Genomic DNA, 12,221 nt, shown 5'->3' with positions numbered 1-12,221 from the left:
GCACACAGGTCCACTCTATTCAACTAATTGTATGACTTCTAATGTAAACTGCAACAGAAATAATGTAGTTGTTTCACAGCATTGGGGTGGGCTGGGGGGGGAAGGGGGGGGGGGGGTTGGAGGGGTTGGGGAGGGTGTACTTATGCAATCACAATTTTTATGTTTTTTATGTTTTATGTTTTTATTTATAAATAATTTTGTAAACTATACTGATCCCCCTTCAATATTATTAATTATTTTGTGTAGATTCCTGACATATAATTCCAGTTAGGTCCATTTCAGTTTCAGGTTATAACACTACAAAATGAAAAAATGTTCAAGGGCGTGAATATTTATGCAAGCCACTGTATACCAAAACAATTTAATGATTTAGTATGATGGAGCAAGGTTGTGATTGGAAGTCTTTTAGCTTTTCCTTAGATCAGTCCTAGAATTTAATGAGTTAATGACTGTTTCATATTTATAGTCATTATTTCAGATGTTGCCACTTCATATTCTCGTCAACATTAATATAATCTAGATCTTATGTAGTCATCATGTATTCATTCAAAAAAGGCACACACACATGCACATACCAGTTTCACAGAAAGTTTTATTGTAGAAAGGGTTTTACAACTGAAACATCCATTTGGGTTGCAAAGAAAAGTGAATAAATCATTAAGAATTTGCAAACACAGAGGAAAGTTGTACATTTGCATTAAAATTCATGATTGCAGAAGCTACTGTAGCACTAACAATGTTACAATGGCAGTCAGTCTAACATGGATTCTTATATATTTATCTCACCCGGTTGCAAAAATCAGAAATCCACTGAACACGGACATTTCAGTTTTTGACATTTTGTTTGTCTCCTTGTTGTGTCCAGGGATTCTAACAGGTTCTAGCCACACCCGATTTCCCTTGGCAAGCTCAATCACAACACCACCAGACATAACCTGAGATATGCTTGTCTTACGCGGGTTATAGTCACAAAATGTCAGGCTCACTCCAGCATTGCTGTTACTGACCAGTTTTAGACACAGGTCACCCTCAGAGACAGAATGAAACACAAAGTAATACACTCCAGCAACCTTGCATGTGAAAGAACCTGTTGCAAGGTTAAAGTCTTGATTCAAATTAGTAAGTGCTTCAGTAAAAATCACAGGGCTGTTGTACCTGGGGTTCTCATTCTTCTTACGTATCACTGTAAAGGCTGCCTTTTTTGCATTGAACACTCCACTACCCACACTGCCGCCAGGATTCCCTGGAGGACCGATGGGACCCGGTGGACCGAGTAGACCATTAAAGCCTTTAGCACCAATGTCTCCAATGGGACCATCCTCACCCTTATCTCCTTTAAGAGCAATCAGTTTCTCCTTACTCGACTCCATCTGCAAACCTAAAATAATGCAATACAGTGCTCATTCATCCATTAATTTTTTCATTCATCTTCCATTCATCTTTATTCTGGTCAGCCTATTGTGGGAACACTGGGCATGAGTGGGAATATACCCTGGAGGCAAATCATTCACACTCATTCACACCTAGGGGCAATTTATTGTAGCCAATCCACCTACCAGCATGTTGCTGGGAGGTGAGAATAAACTGGAGAACCTGGAGGAAACCCAGGCAGACAAGTGGAGAACACAGACAATAACTCAAGCTCAGGATTGAACTGGCAACCCTGGAGCTGTGAGGTGGAAAACAATCACCCACAATATAGTGTATCTTTACAAATTTATGTGTAAATAAACCTAACTAAATTACTTTGATTTGCTCATGCAAATAATGCAATTAGTCATGAAGCTTAAACATAAACAGGATACATACCTGGTTCTCCTTTCTCTCCTTTTTGTCCAGGCAAGCCATCTCTCCCAGGAACTCCTTGCACTCCTTCTTTTCCATCCTGCACCCGACATTTATCCTGGCAGAGACTAAAGGACAAAAGTACAGCCACCCAGACAACTCCAAACAGATGGACTGACAGCTGCATCCTGAATAATCTAAAGAGTCATGGAGAATAAATAACCATTAGAGAGCAACTTAAGCAAAATTAATTATTCTACATCATCCAATATTCTGATTATTTTTGTTTTTCATTAAGTCACACAAGTGTAAATAGCTGTTTCAGACTCACCAGTATCCCAGTGTCGGTTTAAAGATTCAGACTTCTCCTCTCTTTACTTGACATGAGCGAGAGGCAGTATTATGTCATGGCAATGGGGCAAAAAATCCAGTTGTTTCAATTCCCCAATAAAATAGGAACATCATTTAAAAAAACAGGACAAATATGCAGATATGTGCAAAAAGCCTGTTTCTGCTTCTCTATCTGTGTTTTAAAAAGTCAGCAAACTGTACTTGTCCTCATGGCAAAGGTTAAAAATAAGGTGATTTGAATTCTTCCATAACTACATTGTGAATACCAAAAAACCAGCACAACCCGAAATTTTGTCAAAAATATTTTATAAGTTATTGTTACCTCTAAAAGCATGAACATTTCTCCACACAACTGCAATATTCTACACATTTTCTGATATTATCTAGGTCAGGTGTATCATAATAACAACTAAACATCATAATAATCAAAGTGATTTAATTATGTTCACTTTAATTAACCTCTTATATTCCTTTACATTTCCAAACCCTAAGGCTTATTATCCGGTAACTGCAAGGAAAACTATGTAAGATAATTAAGCTAATATTACTTTGTAACAGTGAAGGATGAAAGTGTGACCCCATCCATGGTTCATTGGAGTTTAGGAGGTTAATCAGGAACAGAGAACATGATAATGAAAGTTTCGTTGCATGAGTTTAGAAATATGGGTTATGTGCTACTTATACCACAGTGGTGTTCAATTATGACAGCTTTGATAGTAATACCAGCTGCAACACAAAATATTAATGTGATCATTCTTGTTTTTAAAGTAAGAGCTAACTCACTAATTTAAAAACATACAGATTTAAAAAAGTGTTGTTAGTTAAAAAAAAAAAAAAAAGATTAATCTGGTATCTGATTAATCTGATATGGTGAAAGTTTCTGTAAAGAGACATTTAACATTAATGGAAGGAGTCTCCAGTGTCAGAGCTTTGTAAGCCTGAGGTAAAGCTACAGTTTTAGGTTTTCAGCCATGTGAAACTCTTCAGGACAGACGATGTTGCATTTTCTCTGTAACAAGCTGCATTTTTTTATCGTACCTTTAACAGAAAGTGAGGGAAGACTATACTATATGTCTATTGCTGCTATAGTGTTAGTGATTACAGTAATTTGCTTGTTTTGCGGACCTTCCACAACATTAGATGTGACTATAAATGGATATAAATTTCTTTAATAAATTTTGAAAATTGTAATCATGGGCAAATTGCTGTGTTATAAGAGGAATAAAGCATTTTGGAACATGCCATTATTGGAAAATAATCAACTTCAGAGTGGTAACAGTAACTCCGCTTCACATCAGGCTGCATCATACCACCCTGTTGTTGATTATTTTCCTAATTTGCAATGCAAATGTCATTTATTCTTGATAAACATGGACACAAGACTGTGAGAATTCTCTTCTTCTTCACAATCAAAGACCCCAGTTAAGGGTACAGGTTCTGTTCTGTTTTCCATCTCATAATAGGGGCAGACCTTAAGGTGCTCAGACATTGATGGGAACTTGTCCAAGCACCAGTTATCCACAGGGGAAAACAAGTTGCTGAATTCCCAGACCTAAAGGAATTTGGAAGGATCTATTAGCACATCATGCCTTAAAAGATAGCAAATGCATGACATTATTAGGTTCTCAGGAAAATCTGACCTTATGTCTAGTTCTCCAGCACCATCCACCATGTGAGTAGATTTTCTTCTCCCACTTAAGCGAGACCATGCCTCTTTCTTGCAGCAAAATCCCACACACCTCTCTCATTAACCGGGATACAAGAGCCAGCTGAGACAGTGTAAAGCTGTCCAGAAACCCAGCAATGTGGACAAGAACCTCAAACGGCAACTTGCTCAGAGCATCCTGGTTCCGTGCTCGCTTCCTCTCTGTAGTCACCGTTTTCACACCTTCATAGAGAATGGATGGCACCTCGGGTCTGAGCGTGAAGGTGCTGAGGTCTTTATCGTATGAGACTGTGGCTTTGTGTGTGAAAGGCCGGAGCTGCCTCTGGCTGAAAGTGCAACCCAAGTAAGCCAGAGGACACCTGTGTTCAAACCAGCCATTTAAACAGAACTGGATATCTGAGTGAACATTCTTATAGTGAGAAGAAAACTCATCTCGTCTGTATGAATGGCTGCAGAGGTATGTGAATGCAGAGCTACATTTGTTGTGTCTATTGGTGACGCTCTCAGTTTGTATTTGTACATGAAGCTGCAGAGCCCTGTCTGCTGTGAGATCTGCCAGAGACGCATCTGCTCTGAAAGGAGCAGAGTAAAAGTCATAAGTCTGAGTTCCTTCATCCTTAAGAAGTGCATCTGCAGAACTGGATTCTGCAATAAGGTGTCCTCTGAGTTCCTTCTCCAGAGAGCACAGAAGGGTTGCTTGAACTTCATCCCATTTTGGCATGTCCTCCATTTCAATGTCCAGGTCTGATGTGTCAACAGCTTTGCTATCTTTTTTGTAATGGGAAGGATTGCGTATACGACTTGGCCTTGCCTTGAAGCTGGTGGGAATTTTGAACGTTCGCACAGTTTTGATCTTCATGGGTTCCAAATGTTCGTATACAAATGTCTTCTTTGGTCGTGTGTCACACGCAAATAAGGATGCTGCTATCAGAAATTTATCTTCATCCATTTCATATGGATTGAAATGTGGCAAATAAGGAAGTGTGACTGAATTCCCAATCTGTGTTTCAGTCTCCTCTTTTAGGATCTCCAGTTTGCTTGGATTTGTTTGGGGTTTCTGCTCTTTGCTATTGGAAGCAGGGTTGGTGCCTAGTGACTTAATGGTGTGCTTGCAACCACTCAGCTCCATACTGAACATCCTCTCCCAGATGTCAAACCTCTCAATGCCTGATACATTAGTATCCCTTGCTATCGCCTCTCTCTCTTCCTGTGTTAACTCCCTCTCCTGAGGTTCAAGGCATGAGACAGCACTTATAGAAATTGAGGCTTCTTGCGCATCTTTAGATACCCCTCCAACAGCTCCCTCAAGTTCTTGAATGACAGCTTCCTCCTTGATCTTTTCAATAAGTTCAGGAAAAAGAGCCTTCATTCTGAGGGACTGGAACAGCTGCTTCTGGTCCCGCAGTGCCATGGAAAGGTCCAGAGGCTCCTGGGTGTAGTTCTCCTTCAAGATATTCTTGTAGAACTCAGGAGGCTCTGCCTCTTCAATGGGCCAGCGGTTCCACTCCATTGAGCAGACCACCACACTAGCAGGACACACTTCCAGGTGTTTGGCCAGCTTCGAGCGACACATGGTGAAAGGGCAGCCATAATTGGCATTAATGCAGGGCACCCTCTCATTAGGACACAGCAGTATGTGTTCGTCCTCTTTGCACATGTGAAAGGAGGCTCCACACAGCAAGCGGCAGTTGATGATCATGCACGACACAGAAATCTCTATGGGAACTTTACAGCATCTGTTGTGGCAGCTCTCACAGTGCCTATGAAGTTTGGATCCTGAAGTCCTGTGTCTTCCCTAAATTAATTGTCAACAGAGAGTCATTTAAAAGCTTGCTGACTTTGTTTTCTATGCAGTTTGTCTTCTGAGACAAAGATTTGTAACTTACCATATCTATATATCGGTGGGATAATCAAAGCTTGATCATGTGATTATCTGAAAAGAAGTCCTTATATCAAATTCTGAAGGTGACCTCAAGTGTGAACCTTTGTGAAAAACACAAGCTCCCTCATGTGGCTGAAAATGAAACAAAATTCAGCAATATATCAAAACGACCTTGTGAAATCACACACCCTACATAAGGTAGAATGCGTAAATCAAATACACACATGCATGCAGTACAAGCCTGAACTTACACTATGAGGTTAGCATGGCAAGAAAATATATATCATGGTATCAGACTTGCAGGTCAAAATGCAGGTTGTCCTACTGCGGGTCAGTGTGTTGCTTGTGTCCTGCTTTGTTGCTGCAAGACTGAGTGCAGTTATATCTGCTGTGTGCCTGAATGTTAAAAATAGAGGAAAGCTGGCACAGTGGATGTATAACGTGACAAGACTGCTGCAACATGGAGTCTGGTTACAGGTCATCAGTTGCTATGAATTCCAGGGGGTAGGTCAGAGAGAGCTCAGTGTTATTAAACATGGTGCTAAATCCAGAGTTGTAGAAGATCATTTGCACATTTTACCACCCTTATTACTTCCCAAATATCCAAGTTCTTGGACAGACCCTGTCTACATAAATAAGTTATATTGTAAGTGTATAGACATTAATACCACAGTATTGAAAATATTCTCTACATACCAAAAGACTGTCAACAATTAGTCACTTTTTCCCATTACATTATTACATTACAATGTAACAAAATTCCAATGCAGCACAGGACTTAAACCTTGAAAATAATACCATTTGTCACTTCAGTATTACATATTAAACACAGTGCTATCGAATCTGAGCAGAAGATGTTGATTAGTGAATGCTGATTATCAGAAGATGTTGGTTTATATTAATGCACTCCTTCTAATATGTTATCGTTTCTATAGCTCGATAACAGCTCATTCACAGGGACTTCACATGATGTTAAACCATATGGCCAAAAGTATGTGGACACCTGACCATAGCACCCATATGATGGTCTTCACAAAACTGTTGCACACAATTGTCTAGAATATATTTGTATGTTGTAGCATTAAGATTTCCTTTCACTGGAACTAAGGGGCCCAAACTTGTTCCAGAATGAAGTGAGGTCCATAAAGACATGGTTTGCCAAAGTTGGTGTGGAAGAATTCAGGTGGCATGCACAGAGCCCTGACCTCAACCACATTAAGCACAGTTGGAATTAAGTGATGCCTTGCATCAACCAGGCCTTCTTGCCTGAAATCAGTGCCTGACCTCTTGCGCTCTTGTGGCTGAATGAGCACAAATCCCCCACAGCCATGCTTCAAAATCTAGTGGAAAGCCTTCCGAAGAAGAGTGGAGGCTGTTATAGCAGCAAACTCCATATTAATGCCCATAATCAGGAGTCCTTCTGGCCATATAATATAACTGATAAAGAATACAAAGAACAAAGCATGATCATTGATATGGTAAAACGTTCTATGAGGAGACATTTGGTTAACATTTATGGAAGGAGTCTCCAATGTCAGTGGTTTCCGTCATGGTAAAATCTTCAGGATAAGGTTTTAGAAACCAGAGATCATAGTGGTTGGCATGGAACGTAGAAACAGATAGGTGTTGGTGGGTGAACTTCCACTGGTTACTCTTATTCAAGCAGTTACAAGGGGCTAGTGAAGTGAGATGAGATACAATCTTTTAATCTCAATAATCTTTCCATTACAATTTTACCAAAACATGGACCTCATTACAGCTTAGGAAACAGTACATTTCAGTCTGATACAAAAGATCAGTGTCAATATTTATCCTAAAAATGGCCTGGTGATCTCTACGCTTTCATTTTCATTCAGTATAGTGTAATAACTGCACTTATAAAAATTACACAATAAAACACAGCTAGTAATCATGTTGATGTTAGTTCCGGAACATAAATTGTGTGACTAGACTTTTCCGATCCTTTGACTCTTCATTGTTTTTCCTTATGCTGACCAGTGGAAAAGGCTTGGTTTTGGGTTCTGTTTGGTAAAATGGACAGTGCTTAAGGTGCTCAGCCATGGGAAGAGTGTCATCAATACACCAAGTGCCCACTTTGCTGAACAGACTGCTGAACTCCCAAACCTTCAACAGAATGAGTGAGAAAAAAAAGAAAGGAAAAAAATTTTAGAAGAAAAGAATCACTATTCAAATGCAATTATTAATAAGCACTGACAAATATACCTAATACATATAGCTATGCCCATATTTACTTTTTGATATGATGCTGACATCAGATCTGTGGGTATTGGCCAACAATCGTTACTGATCTAATGTGGATGTAGACCACCAAAATCCAACCAATCAGGACAAGGAGGCATGTCTACTTGCCTGTCAATCAGGTCACCTCCCAATTACAAGTACCCCTCATTGCAGAGCAAAAAGTCAGTGGGGTGGAGTCAGACCTGATCCAGCTCCTCCTTCTTGAGTGAAATCAAGCCAAACGTCCATGGGGTGGCGACAACTCAGTTCAGGATGGATAAGTGTGTCTAGTGTGTTGTTTCATATTGTACAGTGTTGTGTGGGTTAAGGTTAGGGATTAAGGTCAGGGGTTAGGTTTATGTGGCATTGGATCAGGTACAGTTCCACCCCCTAGCCCATATGTTTTGAGGGTGTGGCTTTGGCTGGGATTCAAAAAAGCTAGCTTCAGCTAATGTCTGCCAAAATTTTAAAGATAGACATTATAGAATGCAAGTTATTAGCTGTTATTAATTATTAGCTGAGGTTTATGCATTTGACTATAGCATTCTCTTTAGTAATGTATGTTCTACAACAGCGTCCATCAAAAAAAAATACTTACTATGGATGATTTCCATTTGGCTCCACCATGAGAGTATAGCTTTTTCCTCCATTTCAAGCTGACCATTCCTCTCTCATGCAGGAACGTGGCACTAACATCTCGGAAAAGTCGGGACACCAGGGCCAGTTGGGAAAGAGAGAAGCTATCCAGGTACCTGGCGATCTGACGCAGCACCTCAAAAGGAAGATTACTGAGAGAATCCTCATATCCAACTTGTGTTTGCTGTGCTTGGACCATTTGGGAATCAGCTATGAGAGGCGTGGCAATATCAGGTCTGAGTGTGAAGATGCTGAGGTCCTGGTTAAAGCAGACTGTAGCTCTGTGTGTAGAGGGCTGGAGTCGTCTCTGGCTGAAGGTGCAGCCCAGATAAGCCAGAGGGCATCTCTGTTCGAACCAGCCATTCAAACAAGACTGGATATCTGAGTGCACGTTCTTAAAGTGAGACGCAAATTCATCCCTCCTGAAGAAATGTTCACACATAAATGTGAACGCCGAAGTGGATTTGTTGTGTCTAAGTGTCACGCTCTCTGTATCGATCTGGAGATAAAGTTTCAAATCTCTGTCCTCTGTAATATCAGCCAAAGTGGCGTTGTACTTAAATGGAGCTGCGAGAAAGTCATATGTCTGAGTCGCAATATCAATATAAAGTCCATCTGTGGCCACAGATTCACTGATCTTGTGTCCTCTGATCTCCAATTCAGCAGCGCATAGCAAAGTTGCAAACATCTCATCCATCTTCTGAGTGTCCTCCTCCGTAGACAAACCCAAATCAGACGTGTCCACACTCTTGTGCTCAGTGCGCACTTTGGTGGCAGGATCTTTAAGCTGGATGCGTTTGTGCCTGTAACTGACGGGAACTTTAAAAGAATGAAGGGATTGAACTGGTATTGGTTCCAGGCCTCCGTAAACAAAATCTTTCTCTCTGGGAGTGCAAGCTTCAATCTGGCCAAAGGCGAGAAGCATGCGTCCATGGTGAACTACATACATGTTGTACTCTCTTGGATTTACTTCTTGGCCAAGTCTTTCCAGAACTCCTTCTTGCCAAGGAGCAAGGCCAGTTTTAGAGAAGTCTGGTTGGACAGCATCTCCTCCATGTCTACCTTCCACTGTTGCCTTAGCAGATCCTTGTTCAGGGGTAGATTCTGTTGATTTAAATGAACCTTTAGTTGGCACAGTCCTGTCTTTTTGAACTCCTGTTTTTGATTCTTCTTCCTGGGCCTGCTTGCAGCCCCCTCTCTCTTTGCTAAACATCTTTTCATATATGTCGTATTTCTCTTTATCCACAGTGAAATCTTTCTCAACCGACTCCTTCACCTGGTCATTAACAGGACCATTTACTGAGACCTCGCCTTCCATGCAATTCACATGGCTTCCATTAACCAAAAGGTCACCCCCTGCTGCCTCATATTCTGCTTCTTCTTCTGTTGGAATAGGTTCTTCTGGTTCCTGCATCAACTGAGGAAAGAAGCTTCTAATTTTCAGCTTGCTGCATAGTTGCTTCTGATCTCTGAGAGCGGTGGACAGATCCAGAGCTTGATGCTCAGGGATGTCCTTCACAAGGTTGCTAAATAAAGGTGACTTTATGTCCTCAATGGGCCAACGGTTCCACTCCATTGAGCAGACCACCACACTAGCAGGACACACTTCCAGGTGTTTGGCCAGCTTCGAGCGACACATGGTGAAAGGGCAGCCATAATTGGCATTAATGCAGGGCACCCTCTCATTAGGACATAGCAGTATATGTTCGTCCTCTTTGCACATGTGAAAGGAGGCTCCACACAACAAGCGGCAGTTGATGATCATGCATGACAAAGAAAGCTCTATAGGAGCTTTGCAGTATTTGCTGTGGCAGCTCTCACAGTGCCTGTGCAGCCTCTTGCCTGATGCTGGTGTTGACCTCCTGTATCTGCTCTGAAATGGCAAAGAAATGCAGAAGAGAAAAGAAATTAGTTTCACAGTTTTCAAGTGGCTATCATATAAACAATACCGATAACTCAGACTCAGACTTTCTCAAATCTGATCGGTCAGAAGATATTGATCAATTTCTTATAACAGCGACTCTCACACTAGTGCAGCTGCAAACCACAGGTTTATATTAATGCACGCATTCTAATATGTTATCTTTTCTATAGTAATAACTTGGGCCTATTGGCCATGTATGGTGGAGCACCAAAATCTTATCCTAAAGAAGTAAAAAAAAAAAAAACGTGCAGTCAATATGTTCACATTTTCTGTGAAGAGATATTTACTGGAGTCTCCAGTGTCAGCACTTTATGATAGTGAATATCTTTGGGAATGAGAAAGTCTTCAGGACAGAGAACTGTATTTTCTGGTTTCTCAGTACCATGACAACATGACATTTGTCTTATTAATTTTAAGACAGAGAAAAAAGAGAGGCTGGTAAAGGAATGGCTGTTTATAAATTCTGTAAAATAAATGATAACAGCAATTCACTTGTTTTGTGGACATTCTCCAACATTATATGTAACACACTACCCCATTGTCGATTATTTTCCTATAACAGCACACCCATAGGTGTTACATATCAGAAATATCATTAAAGTTGCCCTAATTTTTTGAGTTTCTAAATGTTTTCTTATAATGAAAATAACAATTTTATATGATTAAACCCTTTTAGCACCCAAAATGATCAACCCACCATGTTTTGCTATGTTTGTTTCACAGTCTGGGCTTTATCTATTTTCTAAAGGAATGTTTCGTGAAACCATCATGTTAAGCAATTTCTTATTTATTATAATTGACACCCATCCATACCGCATATCCTACATAGGGTCACAGAGGAGCCTGGAACACCCTGGCCAACCCATCACAGGGCACAATCACACAGCACAGACAATTTGTTAATGCCAATCAGCCTACAATGCATGTCTTTGGACTAGGGGAGGAAACCAGAGTATACAGAGAGTACAAACTCTGCACATGTTTGTAGACTTAGGGCAGAGGATTCTAAACACACACACACACACACACACACACACACACACACACCCGACCACCCCAACCACCACCACCACAATGTTATAACCTTCAAAACAAGTTTTAGTTGGCTTGCTATGGGTTACATCTGTTAAATATAACAGACTAAATCCTAATAACAATTTGTCTTAACTGAAACATGGGGTCTATACCATAAAGGAAACAAAATAAACATACCATCTGTGCCTCTGTGACAAATGATTTTCAGCAGCTCCTTTAAATAGAGGACATTTTTTAGTACAGGAAACATTTGTTCTGAATGTACTGTCTGTTTGTCTGTTTATCATGACTACTGACATAATTTATGAGCAGTAACCAAAATCACAGAATTAAAGTAAGTCTTACAATGTGTCTAGTAATGCTGAGATGAATGAAGACAGATCTCTGGCAGATTTGTGAGAGATAACTTACCTTAAACAATATTAACTAACTCTCCGAGCTCTCCAAAGTGCTGATCCACTGCAGGACTGAGAGTCAAGTTAAAAATAGTCTGTACTGCTTAGTGTACCAAGTTATATGATCGCTGAATGTCACAGTAGCATGACATATATCATTGAATGTGATTGGTCAGGTCTTGTCTATCAGGTCTAACACTGGGGTGTATCCAAACACCCCACCCCTTTATTTCAAACAGTAATATCTGTCTTCATTTATTAAGCTCCTGCAATTTGGGACTGAATGTTCTGTAAGTAGTCCTCTAG

The 12,221-nt window shown here is 40.4% G+C and overlaps 2 protein-coding genes across 3 annotated transcripts; both read right to left on the bottom strand.

Moving 5' to 3' along the window:
* Positions 1–574: 574 nt before the first annotated feature.
* Positions 575–2,266, bottom strand: c1qa (complement component 1, q subcomponent, A chain). The gene is made up of 3 exons (XM_026938298.3): positions 2,117–2,266; positions 1,810–1,982; positions 575–1,378 (listed from the first exon to the last, which is right to left on the bottom strand). Exons 2-3 carry the CDS (start codon positions 1,970–1,972, stop codon positions 783–785), a joined length of 759 nt encoding a protein of 252 aa, XP_026794099.1. The 5' UTR covers positions 1,973–1,982; positions 2,117–2,266; the 3' UTR covers positions 575–782.
* A 720-nt stretch (positions 2,267–2,986) lies between these two features.
* Positions 2,987–12,051, bottom strand: fbxo40.1 (F-box protein 40, tandem duplicate 1). 2 transcript variants are annotated; one of them, XR_008303996.1, is made up of 5 exons: positions 11,932–12,051; positions 11,698–11,734; positions 8,524–10,434; positions 5,936–7,808; positions 5,684–5,816 (listed from the first exon to the last, which is right to left on the bottom strand). XR_008303996.1 is itself a non-coding variant. In XM_026938789.3 (4 exons), the coding sequence occupies exons 2-4, from the start codon at positions 5,689–5,691 to the stop codon at positions 3,488–3,490; spliced, it is 2,025 nt and encodes a 674-aa protein (XP_026794590.3). In that variant the 5' UTR covers positions 5,692–5,816; positions 5,936–7,605; the 3' UTR covers positions 2,987–3,487. The 2 variants fall into 2 exon arrangements, 1 of the variants encoding a protein (XP_026794590.3); XM_026938789.3 differs by lacking the exons at positions 8,524–10,434; positions 11,698–11,734; positions 11,932–12,051 and adding exons at positions 2,987–3,688; positions 3,777–5,597 and having other exon boundaries at positions 5,689–5,816; positions 5,936–7,605.
* Between the last annotated feature and the right edge of the window lie 170 nt (positions 12,052–12,221).

The sequence above is a fragment of the Pangasianodon hypophthalmus genome, chromosome 15 (genome assembly GCF_027358585.1).
Source record: "Pangasianodon hypophthalmus isolate fPanHyp1 chromosome 15, fPanHyp1.pri, whole genome shotgun sequence".
Classification (NCBI taxonomy): domain Eukaryota; kingdom Metazoa; phylum Chordata; class Actinopteri; order Siluriformes; family Pangasiidae; genus Pangasianodon; species Pangasianodon hypophthalmus.
Note: the sequence above shows the minus strand (reverse complement) of the source record. Positions and strands in the feature narration are given on the sequence as shown.

Coding starts and splice junctions, on each gene's coding strand:
- fbxo40.1 (XM_026938789.3), bottom strand. Junction 3,689..3,776: donor GCTGGAGAACTAGACATAAG/GTCAGATTTTCC, acceptor AAATTCCTTTAG/GTCTGGGAATTCAGCAACTT.
- c1qa (XM_026938298.3), bottom strand. CDS start 1,972: ATGCAGCTGTCAGTCCATCTGTTTGGAGTTGTCTGGGTGGCTGTACTT. Junction 1,379..1,809: donor AGGAGAGAAAGGAGAACCAG/GTATGTATCCTG, acceptor GCATTATTTTAG/GTTTGCAGATGGAGTCGAGT.